Here is a 21,234-nt window from a genome sequence, read left to right as displayed (position 1 = left end):
AACCGTTTTTGATTGTGTCTTGAAAAAAAGAACCTAATATTTACCATCTATAAATATTAACTTATCAGCCAAATACTATCAAATGAAAAATTTTAGAGCAGTAATTAAATAATTTCTATTCTGTAGTATAGAATGAGTTCATGCAGTGTAAAAATGTGACTAATTCATACCTTTCTCAAAGAGTAGATCTACTATCTAAAACTGTAGTTCCTAACTTTAAAAGTCTGTTCACCTGTGAAACTTTGCTAAGCAGAGTCCCGATTCCCATCGCAGATCTACCATATCTGCCTCTCCAGGGAAGAGGCCTGGACATTAGAGTTAAAAACAGAAACAGAACCTCCACACCTGATTCTTATGCAAAGGTGGATTTGGAAACCTCTGATTCAAATTCATGACATCTTTGACTTCAGAAAAATCTTGTTTCCACACTTGGAAGCAAAAGACAGCACACTAAAAGAAAACATGCACAGGCATTTCTCCCACTAGGAAGGTTTTAGTAAAACAAGCAAACAAAACATTGGCTAATCCTACACCAGGTACAGTCCTAGAGATGATATGCAAAGAAAAGGCATTGTTCCTGAGCAAGACTTGTCCAACACAGAATTCCTTCAGTGGGATTTAGCTTTCATAATTAAAACAGCTAGCTGTTTATAAATGCCTATAGCATATATGCATTTTATGCTATAAATACACATTTTAAAGAAAGGCTTCATTAATTTGTTTCCTTTAGGTCAAATATTTGATGGTAGCCTCTGCCCTCAGAGCCTGACTCTCCCCCCACCTCCACCCACATCATCATCCCCTTAGGAGGTCAGACTTTGAAAGAAAACACCTGGATGAGTTTGTCTTTGGGAAAATTTTGCTTTCCCTCCTGTATCACAAATCCTCCATGAGGTAAGAGAATGCAGAGTTCTCATTACCTGCTTCAAACATAGTGAGGAAAACACGTCCCAAGTTCGAAACCCAAATTAATGTCTAAATAGATTATCCTGCCCCCAGATGTTTATTTAAATTGCTTCAGGAAAAGTGGCTTATGTTAGTAGCACCACTCAGAAACTCCCTACTCCCTAACCTCCCTTTCCCCATTAAAACAATTGTTTTCGTGAAGGAATTTGAGATACTTCAAAGTTCCTTAAGCAGGCAGCTATCCCCTTGCAGAATAACAGGCAATATCCTGTGGCTAACTGCACAAGTCAGAGGAGATGGAGAATTCGAATCCACCTCCCAAGCTCACATTAGGCTGCCTCTCGACTGACTTTCAATCTGTCTCAGATGACTACTGGCCCTCAGGGGAAACCAGAAGGTTAGACACCAGAGTTAACAGAGAGATTCAGCAACACATGCCGTTACCACAAATCACTCTTGGCAATTCTTATTTTGCTATACATTTCCTCAGTTTCCTTTAGTGAAGTACTGCATAGCTAAACACTGAAGTCAGGGAGACTTGGGTCCATACCACAATTTAACCACTCCCTCATCTGAGTTACTTTATCCTGTCAGAACTTCAGGTTCTTTATGTAAAAACTAGAGGTAATTCCTACTGTGAAAGTCTGTTGCTGTGAAGATTAAATGTGATGATGTATTTGACTAAATGGTAACTGAGTGATCTGTTTTTGGAAGATCCTTTTATTCAACCTCTTCCCTCCTCCAACTCACCAGCCAAAAAATCCAGTTCCAGAGCTCAGACAAGTCACACAGATTTTACCGAACATTGCCTGAAGAGATAAAAGAGAAGATTGTATCATAGTCAACATAGCAAAAATTCCCTCTGAAACTTTTCATCTTTTCCCTAAATTCCCCTCCCGTCACAGCCTTTGGACTCTTTTCCCACTATATCCCTTAACATTACTTCACAAAATGTTCTCTCTGGTTCCTGCATTAAGGAGTCACTTTACTCTAAAAGGTGTATTTCTACATCCCAGCCTGCCAGCACTGAGGTATCCTAAACCCACCTCAAGATTCTTGGCACACCCTGTGGAGCCCACTGGTTCTTTTACTTTTTCACCATTACTTTTCATCCTGTCTGTTTTTCACTATGACCCTCATGTACTCTTTGTGTTAGCTGTGTTTTGGAGGTTCTCCCATCTGCTCATATCCATTCCAGATTACTTCCCATAGATACACAAGGTGGTAGATTCAGCTTTGTTGCCAGTCTTAAAAGAACAACAACAACAAAACTGAAAACTATGGTTTCATCATTGTTGTATCCTCATTCCAGTAGTTCTTTTAATGGCGGCTCTGACTTCCACTGGATTTACTGGTCTAGTCAGGATCTCCAATAAAATAGCCTTCACTGGATTCTTGAGATTGGGCAGGTCCTCTCACTGATGGACTCCATTGCCAATCATCCCATCCCTCTGTGTAATCTGTACCCTTACTCAACCTGCTTGAGTTATTTGGCTAGCAGAGTACAAGGAGCCTCTCTTATTTAACACTCTTCAGAGCTTGGAGCAGGATGGCCATTGGAATGGTGCTGCAAAAATGAGTTTGGCAGGGAAAGGGGAGAATTGGGGAATGGTGAAGAGAATAACCTGGTGACTGTGAAGAGTAGCATTAATATTGGCTGAGGATTTATGATATGCCAAGTGTTCTAAGAAGCCATTTGGGCATTTCCATTAATTTTCACAATTGCCCAATCTTATGATGATGACCATTTTTAGAGGAGTGAAAATCAGAGAGATGAAGAACTTGCCCATATTTGCACAGCTATTAATCTGTGATAGATTTGGGATTCAAATCCATTTTATATTTCACTAAAATGTACACCCACTTAGGAGACTATCTGTAAAATTCCACAAATAGACAAAACCCACTTAATGCTTCCAGGATCTGGCAGAGTTTATTTTGCCCGTTAAAATGGAGTCATATGTTAAGCATTGCCATAGTTTTCAGACAACTCTTCTACTCCTCCCCTCTCGCCACTCCTTTACCAGCCAACTTAACTAGATAGCTGAGTGGTTTCATCTCCTCCCTGCTGCTCTTACAAAGCCCTCAACAAACCACATGCTTCCCTTAGCCACCCTCTTCTTCACGTTCACATGTGCAAATCCTGTCTCTTTTTTATGGCCTAGCTCCTCCATAAAATTCTCCCTAATTTTCCTCCTGGACATCATTTCTTCCTCATTTACATTCGCAAAGCAGTCTATCTTTCCATCCCACCATGCTTACCATTTTTTAGCCTTATTTTATTAAACATACACACACATACACTTATCCCTCCTACAAGACAAAATGAGCTTTGAAGGCAGAATGCATGTGTGGATCAGATTTTTTAATCTTCCATGTCAGCTACTTAGTATCTGGTACATAAAAATAGTTGTTTACTAAATGCCTACCATATGGCAAAATAATTTGTTAGGGTTTCATGCAATGTATCTCTATTAATCTCATAGCAGTCCTATAAGGTAGATCTTACTAAGCCAGTTCCAAGGTAAGGCAGACACGATTCGGACAATGAAATAATTTATCCGGAGTCACTCAGCCATTCTACCTGGAATGGATATGAACTAAGTGTCAGAATAGAATTCAAACCCAGGTTTTGTAGCCCTATTTCCACTCTATTCATGGCTTGCCTGGATGCTTTCTAAGCCCAGTTAATATATGCTGAATGAATGAATAGATGCATTAGTAAAAATGACTACACTTGTAAATTTGTGTTAATTGTATCATTTCTATAAAAGAGTTTTAGCTAGCACATTATTTCCCAGAAGAAGCTAAAGCTTAATTGGAATTTCTTAATAACTGAATATATTTACATAACTGAAGACAAGTGAGGTTCTGGCAAATTTAAATGGCAAATATGGTGATACTAATTAAGCTATCCTTTAGTCATAACCAATTATTTATAATGCTGCTTTTACCACTCTTAAATATTTCATTAGTACCACTATATAACATAGAAAAAAAAAGTTGATTATTAAAGAAAAGTTTGTTCTTAAATGGAAAAATTTATGTTTTCTATTTCAGGGTTGTTTGAGAATGTGTGGATCTTTGGGATGAATTGTACAGGACTCAATACAAATCTTTAAGAGACCTCTGGAGTAAAAAAAATATATTTTAAAAGTAAATTTAAAATGCAGGAAAGTATAATTAAGGGAATAAAAAATTACCCATAATCCCATCACTCGAGAAATCACAGTTAACGTTTTCATGGATTTGCCATATATACATTATAAACATAATGATAGGCTTCTTACAAAATCAGCATCATACTCCAGATGCAGCTTTATGGTTTTTATCTCTTAGCTTTATTATGAACAATTTTTAATGTCATTTAAAAGTCATTTATAGGGAAGTGGACTTGGCCCAGTGGGTAGGGCGTCTGTCTACCACATGAGAGGTAGATGTGCACAAGGAGTCCCCTGCCACACAGGGGTGTCCCCTGCTAGGGGAGCCCCACGCTCAAGGAGTGTGCCCCATAAGGAGAGCTGCCCAGCACGAAAGAAAGTGCAGCCTGCCCAGGAATGGTGCTGCTCACACGGAGAGCTGACACAACAAGATGAGGCAACAAAAAGAAACACAGATTCCTGTGCCGCTGACAACAACAGAAGTGGACAAAGAAGAACACGAAGCAAATGGATACAGAGAGCAGACAACGGGGGGGTTTGGGGGAGAAGGGGAGAGAAATAAATCTTTAAAAAATAAAGTCATTTATAAAACATAAAGTAAAAAAAATAATTAGGTAGGCATTTTACTCAGAAAGAATATTAAGCAGATTCCCTTGCATATGCTTCCATACCCTTTTTTCTCATTATCTATTAAATAAAATTGGGATCATACCTTATATTTTTGATGGTTACAAACACTGGGGTAAAACATATATGCTATTTTAATATGCTTTTTTTCACTTAATGTACTGTAAATACCTTTCAAATCTACTTCCACAGCATCATTCTCAATGCCTACATGTCCAGCATTAATGGCCATATATGTTGTTTCCAGGGTTTTTCTTTTACAAACTCCGTGACAGTGACATTCCAGCTCTACCTATCATTCTCAGTTTTGTAAGACTCATTTCTGGCCGTGAGATTTCTGGGTCATAGTTTCAATAGTTTATATCCTTTCCCTCATTCCCCCCTCCAGTGTATGGAGAGGGTCTTTGCAGCTTTTAGAAAGAAGGTAGCTGGTGCTATGTGCACGTACTGACTTTGAAGGATATCTAAGATATGATGTCAATTTAAAAAAAAAATGAAAGCATTGGCATAATAATATATATACAATGTGTATATTTATAGAGAAGTTTGGATATGGTCGTGGACATAGAGATATAGAGAGAGAGACTGGGAATACAAGGATGGATTACGTGCATTTGCTGATTTGGAAGTACACAGTAAGCCTAAAGTAATAATCTGAGTGACCAAGTAAATTATACCACCATATGAATGTATATGCTGGAAGTTAGACTGGTGGCAATGCAGGGGCGCTCACAAGGGGAAGGCGCTGACTGCTTGTTAAGTACAGGATGCTAAGTTAATTCTGAGTTTCAGATAAACAATGAATCATTTTAAGATAAATATGCTAACATTGCATGGGGCATAGTTATACTAAAAAGTTATCTGCTGTTGATCTGAAATTCACATTTAAACTGGGCATCTTGTATATTTATTTGCAATCCTAGACACAGTCAAGAAATACGGTTTTGTCATCATAAAAGGAAAACATTTCTTACAAATGAATTCACAATGAAATAGTTGACAGGAGATGGATCTAGAAACCAGGCTGCTGACTGCCAACTTTCTTCTTTAAATACCTGTGGTAGTCAAAGCATTTCTCAGTGCCTGCCAGGCATCATTTTATCTGGCACTCACAAGGTCCAAGAGGCAGGTGCTACCCCACACTGAGGCACGAAGGTAAAAACTTGCCCGATATCACAGAGCTCGTAAATGCTGTTCTGTTCTCTTCTCTTCTGCCTTTAAACTAGGTGTTCTAATTGTCAGGATGACCAAGAAACATAATTAGATCCTTAAGGGAAAGTACATACAAAAGAAGAAACAAAAAACAGGGTGGTTATGCACCCAGACTTTGGAGTCAGACACCCAGGGAAAGTCCAGCCTTGTGGCTAACCAGTTAGCTATGTAGAGAGGCAGATGATGGATTCCATTCTTCTTGGGGTGCATGGGAGGATTACATGGTAACCATCTATAAAGCACGTAGCACGGGCCCTGTGATATGAAGTCAGTGCTCAAGATAGGTAAGCTGCTGCTGCTGCTCGTATCATTATTTAAAATGCCCCAGAGTGCAAAACAGTGGAATCGCGGATCAGACACTCCTAACAGGAGTGTTAGGAACAGGGGGCAAATTATACAGGACCTTCCTCAAGGCTGGAGTTGGAAGAAAGGACCACCACGTGGCCCCAGTCTGCATCCTGGCGAGGGGCACCCTTCTGAAATCCTCCCCAGGATGCTCCTTAGCCGGCAGTCCTCGTCACAGGGAGCAGGGCAGGGCTCCAGCAATCCCTCGCCCTTAGAGATGGCTTATCCTTACCTGCGGCTGCCAGGCAAACCCCTTAACCCGGTTACAGTAACAGGCACAGAGGAGTAAACGGTGGCAGCTGCGTGAAATACAAGTGTAAACCGGATTTTGTCTAGGCTCTTAGCTAAGCTACAAGAAATGAATTTCGAGAGCCCGCCGGGTACGTTAGGCCAGTAATTTATTAAAGTAGGGAGGAAAGAGAAATGGGAGAAAATAACAGACCATGGGTCCCAGATAGAGAGGAAAGGGCTGGAGAGTGATAAGGTGGGCCGATTAACAGATTGCAATTCCCCATTATAGATTATAAATCCCCAGGTTTACTTGTGTATTGACCCAGGTCGGGGCAAAGAGGCCAAAACAAGGTATGAACAAGCACCCGGACCTGCACTGGGACAGGGAGAAGGCAAGAGAAAGCAAAAGCCCTTTGCGCCTGCTTTTTAAACCATTAAATATTCTACCCCTTCGCTAGCTCATGGCAGGGGAGAAGTCCCAGCCGTTTGCTGTTTTGATTGGTTACCCCACCCATCAATCCCCCAGGAGGACCCAATAAGGTCCTTGGGGAATATCCGGGGCTTCTCCTGGCTTCCGGGGGAAGCCTCATTGGGGGTATCATGTCCACGTGGACTTCTGGGCAGCTTCCAGATCCTTCTCTTGATTCCCTGTTTTATAGCCTGCTTTAGATGGAAATGTACCATTTCCAAAGATTAAGAAAGAAATCCATTTAGGTGATTTGGTTAAACTGCTCTAGTCCTTCCTGTTATGTTGATAAAGAGAATTATAATTGAACAATATTTTCCTATTTGGAAGCTGCTGTTACATTCAAGCTGGCTTCCATTCCGTTGAAGAAATAAGGGTGTTTTCTCCCAGTAGGGGGATCCAGTAGTATATAGTTCTATAAAAGAAGGTATGATTTGGCTAAACAAATTCAGGAGTTCTTATGTAGGTATAAATTTTCAAACTCAAGACCTTATCAAATTTGGCAATCTTTTTGTTTAAGAGTTACATATGTAAATAATTTTAGAGCCTCTGAGAAAAGAAAAAGACTTCTTTTGAGGTGGAGTGGTATTCTATAATATTATGGTTTAGCACCTTGAAAATCAAAACGAAACCCTGGGGAGATATTAAGCTTTGGACCTTCCCTTTCTCTCCGTTTGCGATGTCCCCTAGGCTTTTCTTTCCATCATTCAAGCTCCTTTGCTGCTTCCAAACTTCTCTCTAAGAGGGGAGAATCCCTGCATCCCACCTCGTTTTCTTGCATATCTCTTTAGTTCAGGCTCTCTCGCAAGTGGTAGGAAATTTCGGGGCATTCGTCTCCCCCTGTCCCCACAGTAGTTTCCTAAATCATTAGCATTTTTCAGAATGCCGCCATAACTGGCCACACTCACCTGGGACCCGAGCATGGTGATATCTATTTCCTTTTGGAAATATACCATTACAGTCACCATTGTCAAGGTCATCCATATTTAACTTGTTCTAATAAAACACTCCATAACCCATGTATAATCCACTGTCATGAGAGTCCTTAATTTTGTTGAAATCCAAAATTTTCCTTTGGGAAAGTGAAGCATCCTAACAATTCAAAACTTTCAAAACTACCTTAAATGGTGCAGCTCTTACTTGCCCTTTTTCTACTTGATGAGCAATCATTAGTAAACTATAACTGAAAGTGATATTTATATGGAGAAAATGTTGACTCAACCCTAATTTCTGTTTTAAAATAGTAAATATTTGCAGATTATGATGCATAGACTGTTATTTTTTTTAATAACAGACTTACTTAAGGACCCAACAATTGCATATGACAGCACAGCTGTGACTCTTAACAGGAGAGCAAATTATTATGAAAGTACAAACTCAGATTTGGGGTTAGATTCAGGGCTTATGTATTGTTAGAGGCAATGAAAATAGTTGAGGGGCCAGAGAAATTGGGCCTCAATCTCCAGGGCTAGGAGAGTGGATCAGTTACCTTTTTAGTGTCAGGAATAAAAGAGAATCAGGAGCTGCTGACTGTTACTGCCGTGGTTCGGTGTTCTTGTAGAGAATCCATATTGTACTATAAAAGGCTTCGTTTGTGAACTGCCTGATTCTGAATGAGAGGGTGGAGAGTGTGTTTTCTGTGTGTTCACAGAGGGGAGCAACATTCTCAGAAGATGCACATCCCTGTGAGCCAGAGTACCCGAGAGCAACAATCACGAGTCTAATGGCAGCCGTTTGGTCAGCTACTTCCCACAGCCACATTCAGGCCGATTGCATTATCCTCACTTTACAGATGAGGATGCAGAGACTCAGAGAGGTTAAGTAATATGAGGAGGTCACACAGGATAGAATTTGGGAGAGCCAGAATCCAAACCTAGGTCTATTTTTTTTGCACTCTTCATGCTACTTAGTTAATAATTTACCTCTGTGTATGATTTTACCATTTCCAACTTTGCTGATAATCAGAGAAGGTTCGTTATTATTATTAGCATTGCATAAATGAGGAGCTGAGGTTTGGAGAATGAGGTGCAGATAGGCATCTCCTCCAAGAACCCAGAGAGAGACTCTGGGGACCAGTCTGAGGATGCTTGGGACTAGGAGGAAGAGTGCATCATTACAAATCCTCTAGCCCAACCCCTGCAGCAGCTTTCTCTGTGAAATGCTTTAAGGACCTTCTAGCACCTTCTCCACGTGATTAGCACTTTTCTCTTTGAAGTTCAGTACAAGGGAAGGCAGTCTCTTCCTTAATCATTGGTCGTGATGCCATCAGTGCTCAAGCGGAGCCGCAGAGTTCATAACCTGGCCCTATGGTCTATTTTATCCCCCTACTAATTTAAGACTTTCCAAAATTCTGCCCTTAAGACCTATTATACAGGCCTGGAATTCAGCCCTCTTAGGCTTGCTTCTCCAAATCCTTGGCCCAATGAACGGTGTACTCTTCATGAAGAGTAACATGAGAGTACCCTTACAAGGTTGAACAACCCTTTGCCCAGCCTCTGCCAGGAAATGACCTAGACGCTGGGGCATCTGAGTGCTGTGCATCCCAACTGCCATCATAAATGTCGACTGGCTCTGTGTCCTGCTAATGTACAGCACGGGGCTGGACATGCCCTTCCCATTCTGGCAGCCCTGGAAGCACACAACAGGGTAAGAGCCTGAGACTCTGAGTGGTTTAAAGATTTAGCTCTACTGGTTAATGTGACAGAGGGATTTGTGCTCAAAGGCATGCACATAGATAATCCAAATCCCTTCTACTATAATTTTAGCCTCTCCCTTTTAGTTCTGGCTCAGGAAGAGAGAATAAAAAGTTCTGATCACTTTTTCTGTCACAGCTCTTCTCCCCGCCCCCCCCTTTTTTTTTTTTTTTTTGAGATTTATATCCCTGCCTCCCATTGTTTGTGCTCCTCTTCCTTTTAGGAGGCTAGGGAACCAAACCTGGGACCTCCCATGTGGGAGAAAGGCACCTAATCACTTGAGCCACCTCTACTCCTTGCTTTGCTGTGTCTCTTATTATGTTTTCCTCCTTGTGTCTCTTGTTGCATCTGTTCAGCACACCGGCCACGTCAGCTCTGTCTTGCTTGTCTGCTTTAGGAGTCACCAGGAACTGAACCTAGGGTGGGAACTTGAGCCACATTCACTTCCCGACTTCTCCCTTTTAATGACCTTGCTTTATCCATACACTTTGCATACAGGAAAGCAATGAGGAAACAAAGATAAATGGCTTTTGGTCCTGGTCCTTTAGGAGCTAATAGTCTAGAGAAGGAATTAGCCCTGAGAACCAAATGTCTGCAAGGAGGTACAGAAAGAACCTGAATCAACCTGAGGGCTTTGGGGGCAGCGGCTGCGCTGGGGAACCCTCCCTAAAGTGTGAGTCCCACTGATTGTGCAGCTTCAGCTGCTACACCAATGAAAGGTGTTTACTCTCACAGTCGTCATCCTCATCCTCATTGTCTTAAACATTTATTGCTCCTGATATAAGGCCTGGACTGGGTGAAGGCGGTGACACTCACACTGGGTGCAGAATTTAAGGAAGCCCTCCAAAGTCAACGATTAAGTTACACAGTATTCTAATGTACTATTTTAGAAGATAAAATTAATGCAAAAAATTCATGATGAGCAAATTACCCACATTTTAGAGACAGCATCAGTTCTGATACTGGTCGTCAGGTACTGCGGGCTTGATTCCCATATTTGAGTGGCATAGTCTAATTGAGGTGATCCAAAACATACTGTAAAAACAAACAACAAATGCCTGTTTTATATCCATTCTGATTGTAAACAAGAGAGATTTGCCCTAAGCTCAAGTAAGGGGTCCGAGTAGGAGATAAAGAGTTGCTTTTCATTCTACAACTCATGTCAGATGGAAACTATCAGGAACATTCGATAACATGCGTCCTAATAGGCTCCTTAGAGAATGTACCCAGATTGTTGCTCTAGATTCAAGGAGAGAGTAGATAATTTAGCACCAAAATTTGGTAGAGCTTTACTCTGGTGCTCTACAGTTAGTGCATGCAGTTGCTGCTACCATGTCTGCATCTTTCCATTTTGCTACCAGCTAGAAATTCCTTTGTCTGGCCCTTTATTCACATTCTGTAGGATAATTCATTTGGCCCAGTCCTTTTTTTTTTTAAGATTTATTTATTTATTCCCTTCTCCCCCTCCCCTTTGTTTGAGGTCACTGTCTGCTCTCTGTGCCCATTTTGCTGTGTGCTTTCTGTGTCTGCTTATCTTTCCTTTAGGAGGCACTGGCAACCAAACCTGGGACCTCCCTGGTAGGAGGGAGGCGCTCAGTCTTTCAGTTTGTTGTGTGTCTCATTGTCTTTCCTCCTTGTCTCTTTGTTCTGTCAATTTGTCATACCTGCCCGTCATGCCAGCTCGCCTTCTCCAGGAGGCACTGGGAACCGAACCCAGGACCTGCCACGTGGTAGGTGGGAGCCCAGTTGCTTGTACCACATCTACTTCCGGCAGTCCAATTTTTTTTTGAGCCATGTCACAGTTGTGTTGCAGATTCAGGTACCCAAACCTGGACCAACAGTCCAATCAGCTTTGGCTTGGGAGGCACTGGTTTAGACTGGAGTCAAGTGGCAGAAATGGGGAGAAGCCTTTGTAGGTAGGGTGTTCTTTCTTAGAATAGGTGGGATAAAGTGAGCCCCTCACCCCACCCCCAGCACATCAGTGTTGTGGATTCTGCAATTGAAATTTGAAAATGCCAAGGAAGCAGAACAAATAGCAAATGCTAATGGAGTTCAGAGGAAAGTGAGATCACCGAGGGCCAGGGTGTGCTAATTATATGCTATAAGAACCTGCAATTATAAACCCATAGATATGCAAATCGAGGCTGCTGGCTCAGCCCTTGGCATTACAAAACCATTTATCCAGGGCCCCTGGTAAGGGACAGCAAGGCAAATGGTTTGTTTATAAGTTCACTTGGAGATACACTAATAAATCTAACTACTGCCCCAGCCCCCTTGGAATAAAGAGAGCCTGTACCTACCCAGGATTGATTTTCATATTCATGACCTAGGCACGGATCAGGAGGCTTGTAAAAGGATTGGCAGGTTCTGTTGACAGACATTTCCCCAGGGCTCTTCCTCACTGACCAAATGTCAAGTGCTGGCGGCATCTCTTCCTGTCACCCAGGTCCCAGTGACAGCTCATAAACTGGCCCTGCTCGTCCGTCTGGTGGAGAGGTTACAAAAACAGAGCGGAGAGGAGTCCTAAGAATGCTGTCTGCCAGCACCAGCCTTCTGGTCCCCAGGACCTCGAGGTCTTTGAGGAGCCCTGCGCTGCGGGGTGACTCTCAGAGTGGGCGGCCTTGATGAAGCCTGTCTCCCTGACGGTAGCTCAATGGGGCACATCAACTGCTTGAGTCCGTCAGATGCTAGCTGACACCTGGTTTCTGTTCTTCTGTACGATCTGCGAGAACTGATGATGGACAAAAAAATACATAAACCTGGTTAGGAGATCCAGAAAAATGTATGGCATCCTTGTAAGAGCCAGGAGGTTTATTCCCCATTCATTCAAAGGCTGATCAGGTGCCTGGTATGTGCCACTGGCTATGCTGGGACTGCAGCGTGTGAGGCACTTACCGCATGTCGTCCTCTGCCCTGTATGCGTAAGACATCCCAGAGTCCCCGGTCTGTGATGAAGTGCAGACAAAGGCATCTTCACCTGCTGGCTCCGTCCGAAGGAGATTCTCACGGACGTTTGTATTTTCATTGTTTGGTTGCAAAAGGACTTTGTCGAGTGTGCAAGGAGGCTGTGTCCAGTTTGTCAAGTGTTGTGTTATATGTTGGTGTCTTTTTCACTTACCCATGCGCCTGAGAGATCACATGTTCTCGCAATCAAGAAAAGTGGCCAGATTTGATATGTCTACTCTTTAGCCATTGACTGTACAAAATAATCAGTAAGAAAATAATAACTCAATAAAAACAAACAAATAAGGCAGCAAAGCCCCAGTGGTAACAAAAAAACGACCCTGTAGGATCTGTATCTCTGCATGGAGATGACCTTGAGTTTAGTCAAGTATTTGATCCACTATGAAAACAATCCCAAATAAAAGAAAATAAATAAATGAAAGAAAGCAATTCCAGCGGTGGCTGTGGGCAAAAACCTAAGGGCTTCCTTCTGAAATCCAAGACACTGAAGTCTGCTCCAAACACCAAATTTACCAAATACGGGAATCATGAAATAATATTACTTACATAAAATAGTCCCAAAGAGTGTAGGTAAAAGTTTTAAGGGTTCAACTTTGGATATACTACAGGGCTTCATTTTTCTTGTCTTGACTTTGTTATAGTGTTCAGAGAGTAAAAATTTTTCCCCTTAATTCAGCTGAGTGCCATATAAATGTTTTATTATTTTTTTAAATGTGTATTAGCCTGCTTTGACTCTAAAAAATGTGTCTCAAAATGTGCTCCTCAGGAAAACCGGTAATAATATTTTCTTGGTCTGTGGCAACATCAGACTGGGAAAATTGAATCAGCCCTCTAAGCAGAAAGTACAATATTACTGCAATGACATCACCATGAAAATATTTTATGACCTTAAAGGAGTTATTTGTCCCCTTCTTATGCCCTTTGCTGGCAGCTTAGATCAGCTACCTTTTTATGTAGAAAGATGCAGCAAGTTCTCCAGTCACTGGCTTTCTAAATGGTGCAGTGGAAGAACAGAATTATTTTTCTTTTTCAGTGTATATAGGGGGTGTTAGCTGGACCTCCAACATAAACATCTTAACACCTTAGGGTAGATTCTGTAATTATTTCTTAGTATTAGATTTGCAATCTTAGATACTGTGGGAGTATATCTTCTAATATTGTGGTTGTTTATATAGCAGGTTAAAAAAAATAACTCTGGCTTAAACAAGGTAGAAGTTTACTTTTCTCCCACATAAAAAAATTTATTCAGAGGTGATGATATATGGAGACATATCAGTGACACAGGCTATACCTTTATGCTCTGCTGTCCATAGTGTTTGTTTTCATCCTCAAGTTTGCTTCATGATCCCAGATGGCTGTTGAAGGTCCACACATCATGTCTGGGTTCCAGATAAGCAGAGGGAAGAAGTGGGAAAGAGTAAAACTGTAGTGGTCCCAGTAAAATCAGCTTTCTTTTAAGCAGCCATTCTGCCCAAATCTCACATTACAGGTAAAGTGACTGGTAGAAAATTCAGTTTCTATTAATTAGAAAGATGCAGTGATTAGATATTCGGGAAAGAATCTAGCTGTCTACCACAGGAGATGTATCTCAGGAAGAGTAGAAATATTGGAGAATAATATCAGATCCTCTTGTGATAACCTGCTTAGAATAATTTCCATAGAGCTAGTACATGCCATTTCATTTCTTGCTTAGTGAATTTTTATGCAGTCCATTAAAAGTGTCTTTTCCAAGATGAATTTTTATGTGGACAGCCACATTATAGGTGCAGACAAGACTGATCTCTCACAGCCAATTTTCTTTCTCAGACCAGCATCCTGGGTCTTTAGGCCTCCAGGACTCTGGGAAGTGTGCATATTTCTTCATGCAGGTGAATATATCAACAAGGCAACATCAGACCCATTAAACTAACGAGAACAGAATCCAATATGGCTGTTTGTAAAGGTGTATTTCAGTGGCTAATGGAAAGTGTTTGCCTCATGTAGCGTATCACACCAAGCAAATTACTTGTAAACCCTGATAAACATTCAGGAATGATTTGGCAGCTGCCCTAATGGTGTTTGCCATTATTTGTGTGTATTTCTATGTGTATATGTATAATTGATGACAGGAAATTTACTGACTCATTCAGCTTTTCTGAAAATGGAGTATTCATCTTAGTTAAGAATATATGTCAGCGTCCCTAATGTAAGAAAAAATTAGCTGTCTTATTTAAGAAACCTTATGTTCTTCCTGTAAATCTTACTACATTAGCCACTAGAACAGAACAAACAAGCATAAAGTACATTGTTTCACTACCGAGGTAGTTATTCTGCAGGACGAAATTGGCCTCTGTTTTCCTCCCACCCATTCCTCAGCCCTTCGGTTGTGTGCAGACTGAGACATCTCCTTCTGCGTGATGGAAAGCTTTGCCAGGGAAGGATCCTCTTCTCTGGTGTGTCTAGGCCATAACCGATCCGTCGGAATAGTGTGAATTAGGGAGACTGTTTTTAATGCACATCCTCTCTTCCTCTCTGCTCTCCTGATGGAGCAAGGGCAACATTTACTGAACACCTATTACCCTCCCCGCTCTGTGTTGGTGGCTGAAGCTACAGAACCAAAGCAGGCGCGGGCTGCGTCCTCACTGCGTCCGCCCCACAGTCCCATGCCTCTGCTCGGCATGCAGCCACCTCTTGCTGCTCCAGGTGTCTCGTGCCCCCAGGGGTGACGTCTGCTGCACCGGGGAAGGGCCTGGACAGCTGACTTTGTCCTTCTTCCTTACCTTCCCAAGAAAACTTGGCCTTTCTGGGGCCCGTGGCCCCGATGGCCAGGGAGCTCTTCCATGTCATTTCACAACTTTCCATGCTTATCTTAAAGGGAAGATACTGAGAGCAATTTCGGACTATGGGTTAAAAGGGCGGGGAATGGATTTTTGAGATAATTTTTAATAGCCAAGGATTTTGTGACACATGGATCTTGGTCCAAAAGTGAGATGTCAAATGTATTTGGTCTTACTGCTTATTAGTAACAACTATAATAATGATGCTATTTTAGGTAATATGTTAGTATCCCTAGAATAATTCATTTAATAAAATTTTACTAAAATACTATTATCCTCTTCATAGGAAACGCCCTAAAATAAATTGGGGGGGGGGCAGTTTTTGCATAAATATGTGGAGAAGCCACTCAGATCATCTGACCTATTAGAGTCCTGGGTAAGGCTAGCCTCCCTATACCACCCCCCCCCCCCATCCTGTATTCATTCCTATTACATTAAACAAATATTTAAAAATGTGTGCTACGTGCTGGACTCAATTTTAAGTGTTTAACAAAATAAATGGTGTCTCTGTCCTCATGAAATTCATGGTGTAGTAAGGGTGACAGATAATAAGAAATTAAACAGAAAATGAAAATAAAGGTTACCTAATGCTAAGAAAACTACTTTAAAATATGAATAGGGTGCTGTGAAAAATTACAGTGTATGCTGGCCAAGGTGATCGTGGAAGGCCTCTAGCGTTAACATTTACGAGGAGATTAAAATTTAAGGAGGGAACATTGTGGCTCAGGCAGTTGAGCTCCCACCTCCCACATGGGAAGTCCTGGGTTTGGTTCCTGGGACCTCAAAAAAATAAGAATAAACAACAAGCTAGTGGATGGTCCATTGATGGGCCCCTGATATTGATGACTGTGCTTATGAAACCTTTACTTATGAAATTGAAACTTAGTCTAGTGTTATAGGGTACCTAAGAGTTACCGCCTGAGAGCCTCCTTGTTGCTCAAATGTGGCCTCTCTCTAAGCTAAACTGAGCATATAAATGCAATAAATTTCCCCCTAAGTAGACTTACCGTGATTCTAACAACAGAAGAACTTTTATCATTGATGTGGAGGCAGTGGCCACTGCAGGCTCTGAGGTCAGGCAGAGGGAAAACAAGCGTCCTATGCGGGCATTTTCAGGACTCAGGAATCGTCCTGAATGACATTGCAATGACAGATGCAGGCCATTATATGTTTTGCCATGACCTACAGAATTGTGTGGAAGAGTGTAAACTACGATATAAACTTTCAACATGATCCATGTTTAGTGGCGATGCTCCAAAATGTGCCCATCAATTGCAATGACTGTACCTCACTAATGAAGCATGTTAATGTGGGTAAATGTGGGTGAATGTGGGCAGTGTGGGGAGTGGGGCATATGGGAATCCCCTATATTTCTTATGTAACATTTAACATCTATGTAATCTAAATGTCTTTTTAAAATTTTTTTCTTTTAAATTTAAAAAGTAAAAAATAAAATAAAAATATAGTTCCTGAAAAGAAAAGGAAAGAAAAACAAACAAAACAACTCAGGGAAGCCCATGCGGCTCAGCGGCTGAGTGCCGGCTTCCCACATACAAGGTCCTGGGTTCAATCTCTGGCCCTGGGTACGAAAAAAAAAAAATTTTTTTTAAAGGAACTTATTAAACAAAGCCCCCAATTTTTCATTCCATTTATAGGTTGCCTACAACTCTGTTGAGTTATCTGGCATACGAAGTTTAGTCATTCCAAATGTCAGCCAAAGTTCGAATTTCCAACCCAAGATCCTGTTTCCTAGAAAGTCTCTTAACTCAGACCTCCGACATGGTTGGGGATTTTGCTCTTGCATGTGGTGACAATTTGCTAGTTGCCCAGCTGCTCAGCGTGTGTGCTAACCATGCATATCTTTCTCTCCCTCTTGTGCCACAGGCCTCCGGAACCCGTTTACAGCACTGTGAACAAACTGTGTGATAAGCCTGCTTCTCCCAGGCACTATTCCCCTGTTGAGTGTGACAAAAGCTTCCTTCTCTCAGCTCCCTACCCCCACTACCACCTAGGCCTGCTCCCTGACTCTGAGATGACCAGGTACTGCATGCGCTTCCTCCGTGCCTCTTCTCCAACCGCATGTGCTTTCGCGAGGACGGCCGGGTAGAACCCGCCTCTGCTCGCTGCTCTGTCCCGCGTCCTCATCCACAGGAAGGAGAGATGCTCTGCTCCCTTCGTGCCGTGGGGGCAATTGAGAACATGGCCTTTTTATTTCTGGGATGTGATCACAGAGCATTCAGACATGATCACATCACGCTACAAATAGTCTTAGTTTCCATACACTGTAATACACTATTAATATAATTAGCACCACTTTTCCTCAGACAGAAGGATGAAAGAGAACATTTATTGAGCACTTTATTTTAACAAATCAGTTTTATTGATACATACTAATAAAACACAAATCCATCCAAAGTGTACAATCAATGGTGGTTGGTGTAATCACATATTTGTGCATTCATCACATCGGTCATTCTTAGAGCGCTTTCATTGTTCCAATAATAATAATAAACAGACAAAACTCACCTCTCAATCTCTATTGAATACTTTTTGTAATATGGTTTAATACACCCTCTGCTGCAGGCGTAGCATAGCCTAATAAGTAGGTACTGTTATCACCACTTAATAGATGAGATACCTGACTCCTGATATTAAGCAACTTGTCCAAAACTATAAAATTAGTTGGTTACATTGTAACCACAAAGAACACAACCTTAATTTTACATTATGCTACTATGCTAGATATTTACATCTGTTCTCTTATATAATTACTCCCACTTTATGTAAGGAAACAGGTTCAGAGGGGTTAAGGCATTTCTTGCAGTATAATGCTTCTAATGAATGCAGAGTCCAAATTTGACTTTAGAGTGTTTCTTTCCATTACAACTTTGTAAATAAATCATTCAGAGTCTAAAGATTGGATAAAATTCTGCAGTGATAGTCTAAAGCATGTGTATGGTAAATAATAAAACCCCATCTTCACATAGTTGCCAGAGTCAGAGGAATAGGAAAGTAAGGAAAATAGAATCCAGTCTTCCATGAGATAGTCCCAATTCAGTCTAAATCAAAATATTCAAATTATAACATTCCTACCCACCATGGAGTGCTTATATAGTTACATTTTAGACAGAATATCTTGCTATATCTTCATAGTGTTTTTAAGGCTGAGAATATCTAGATTTTAGAAAGATCCAAAGAAAACATGAATATATCAAAATGGGCTACTTAGAACCTCATCTCTCTTTTTTAGATATTTTCAAAGGATGTGTTTATACATCAGTTACTGCCCTCTATGGGAAGTAAATAAATTTTATAATATATTTAACATGTCTGGAAATAAATGAAAGAGCACATTTTTGGCTATTTAATCAACTGAGGCATTTTTACTAATTTGCATTGATTAAAGCCTTATAGCATCTTAGAAATATTTTATAAATATTAATGAAATCCTTCCATATTTTAGCAAATCCCTGAACAACTATTTCTTGATACAGAGGACTATACAGTTTAGAAGCCAAGAGGACACAGTCCTGGAGCCCTGGAAAGTGAGGTGTACCGTCCCACAGTAACAATTCCCTGTAATTCTGCATCTCTCGTCAGCTACCTGAGGGCACCTCTCAGTTATCGGGGTCTCCCTCTGTGCCAGGCACTCGTTAAACACTTTTTCTGAATTATTTCTTTTAACACTCACAATCACCCTAAGAAGTAAATGGTATCGTTATCTTTGTTTCACAAACGAGGAGATCAAGACTTGAGAAGTTTCATGACTTGCCCAAGATCCCCTGCTTGTGTGGCAATGCTGGGATTCAAAGCTAGGCAACCCCCGGCCATTAGCCCGTGCCCCCGCACAGGCATGCCAGAGACATCCTTGCTCACCTTCTCTTTTTTTTCTCCTTTCTCTATTTTTATCTTTCTTCCTCTGGCTCAGTGCCAGTGAATCTTAAAAGAAAAAAAAAAATGCTCTTTTTTCCATGAAGGTAAAACTTACTTTGGTGTCCTTCCACCTCACCAGAGACCCTGGTGATCTCCCCCTAAAACCTTACCAATAAGCAGAGGACAGAGTCTACCTTCTGGATACACCCCCCAGAGAAGATGCATTTGAGTTTACTTTCTGCAATTTTTATAATAAAGTCCGTAATTTTTTTTTCCATTTTTCAAACGGAAAGTTACATTATAATATTGAATATGGGTTTTTCAAATTACACACACTTAACGATTCTGGTTTGTACCAATTCCCACCAACCCCCAGCTCACTGAAGATTCTGTTGTCTATTAATTCTCATTTCTTTCCCTTCCCCCACCTTTATTTCTTTCCTTTGTTCGTTACATTATTTTTCATCAGGAATAAAAGTTTTTGTACTTACTCATTTTAGTATCCTCATCATCAGTACACTGTTACTGAATTTCTTGACTCCCCAGCCCACTTCTGCTCTTCCTCCAGACTTCCCCAACTCAATACAAAACACATCTGTTTATTCCACTGCTCAAGCCAAAAACTTGGGCTGCATCCTCAACACCGTGTTCTCCCTCAGAACTATCACTCAGTCCAAGCCCCCATCTTCTCCCACCTACGGTGGCCTCCTGTTTGGTCTCACCACTTCCACTATTGTCCGCCTGGCTTCTTTTCCTCGATGCAAAGAGCCCTGCTAAAAATTCACAGCGGATCTCTCTCCCGTTTTGCATTAGGATATAATGCAAAGTCATTAGCCGAGCACCCGGGCTCTGCATGACCGAGCCCTGCCTGCCTCTCACACAGCGTCCCATTGCACTCTTGCCTTTGCTGACCACACCATCATTCATGTTGGCCTTTTTTTAATTCACAAAAATGCACTAAATTTCTTCCTGCCTCAAGTGCTTCACACATGCTCTTGGAAAAGCTCTTTTAAAGTTTGCCTGGATACTTTCTGGTCATCCTAGATCTAAGAGTACATGGCGTGTCCTCAGAGGAAAAAAATCAGGTCCCCTATTCTATACTCTCTTTTTCCATAAAATTCAAATAATTTATAATTGCACATTTACGTATATGATTTTTAAACTAAGTGCCTGTCTCATACTCTACACTGTAAGACCAGTGAGTGGAATTATGTCTCCTTTGTGCACTGTTCTATCCCTAACACTTAGCGTGGTACATGGCACAGCAGAGGCTCAGAACTACTGAGTGAATAAATAAAGATAGAAATAAGTTCTACAGACAACCAGACAGATACCTGTTTCAGGAACCGGCCCGGACTCAAGCTGTGTTTTACCGAGTTTTAGTAGGTACATAAAACAAACTGCATAAATGAATGAATCCACATATGGAAACAACTACCAATAGACCAGAGCTCACTTTGTGTATTGCACTCTTTAAATTGTCTCGATGGGCTTTGTCCATGTTATGGTATCATTAGGTAATGGTCACTTCTTCATGGAGACTGAGCCATTGATTTCAGTGATTATTTTTTCCTCTCTAATGGAAAATACCTCTCTGAGCAGATGTTTTTTTGAAATGAAGCAAATAATTCAGGGACAAAATGAAGCAAATAATTCAGGGACAAAATTCAAGGAATCTGGCTTTCCTTTAATGACACCATCACTTCCTTTTTCCACCGTGACCTTCAGTAACTTGTAGACTCTCAGAGGTAGATGAGACCTTAGAATTAAATAGACAAGCCCTTTTTCAGTGCCAGTAGTGAGGAGCAGCTCAATCCATTGTCTTCATGAGTCGGTGTCTTAGCTCCACTCATGCAGAACTGAAAATATTTGGGGATCTAAAAAGGATATTATAAGAACCTACTCATTGATTCATTCAAACAAGATTTATCAAGCCCAGA

General features: G+C 41.2%; 1 protein-coding gene across 36 annotated transcripts in view; it reads left to right on the top strand.

Moving 5' to 3' along the window:
- The window catches only part of DLG2 (discs large MAGUK scaffold protein 2), a 2,400,703-nt gene that overhangs the window by 1,874,667 nt on the left and 504,802 nt on the right, over positions 1-21,234 (top strand). For 22 of the 36 annotated variants that reach the window (XM_058306073.2, XM_058306075.2, XM_058306074.2 and 19 more), the window contains one exon: positions 17,306-17,461. The exons of the other annotated variants lie outside the window; for them this stretch is intronic. In XM_058306073.2, coding sequence (XP_058162056.1) covers positions 17,306-17,461 — 156 coding nt within the window. The remainder of the gene's footprint in view (positions 1-17,305; positions 17,462-21,234) is intronic. 36 annotated transcript variants of the gene reach the window in all.

The sequence above is a fragment of the Dasypus novemcinctus genome, chromosome 10 (genome assembly GCF_030445035.2).
Source record: "Dasypus novemcinctus isolate mDasNov1 chromosome 10, mDasNov1.1.hap2, whole genome shotgun sequence".
NCBI classification, from domain to species: Eukaryota; Metazoa; Chordata; class Mammalia; order Cingulata; family Dasypodidae; genus Dasypus; species Dasypus novemcinctus.
This window is presented reverse-complemented; position numbering and strand designations above follow the sequence as displayed.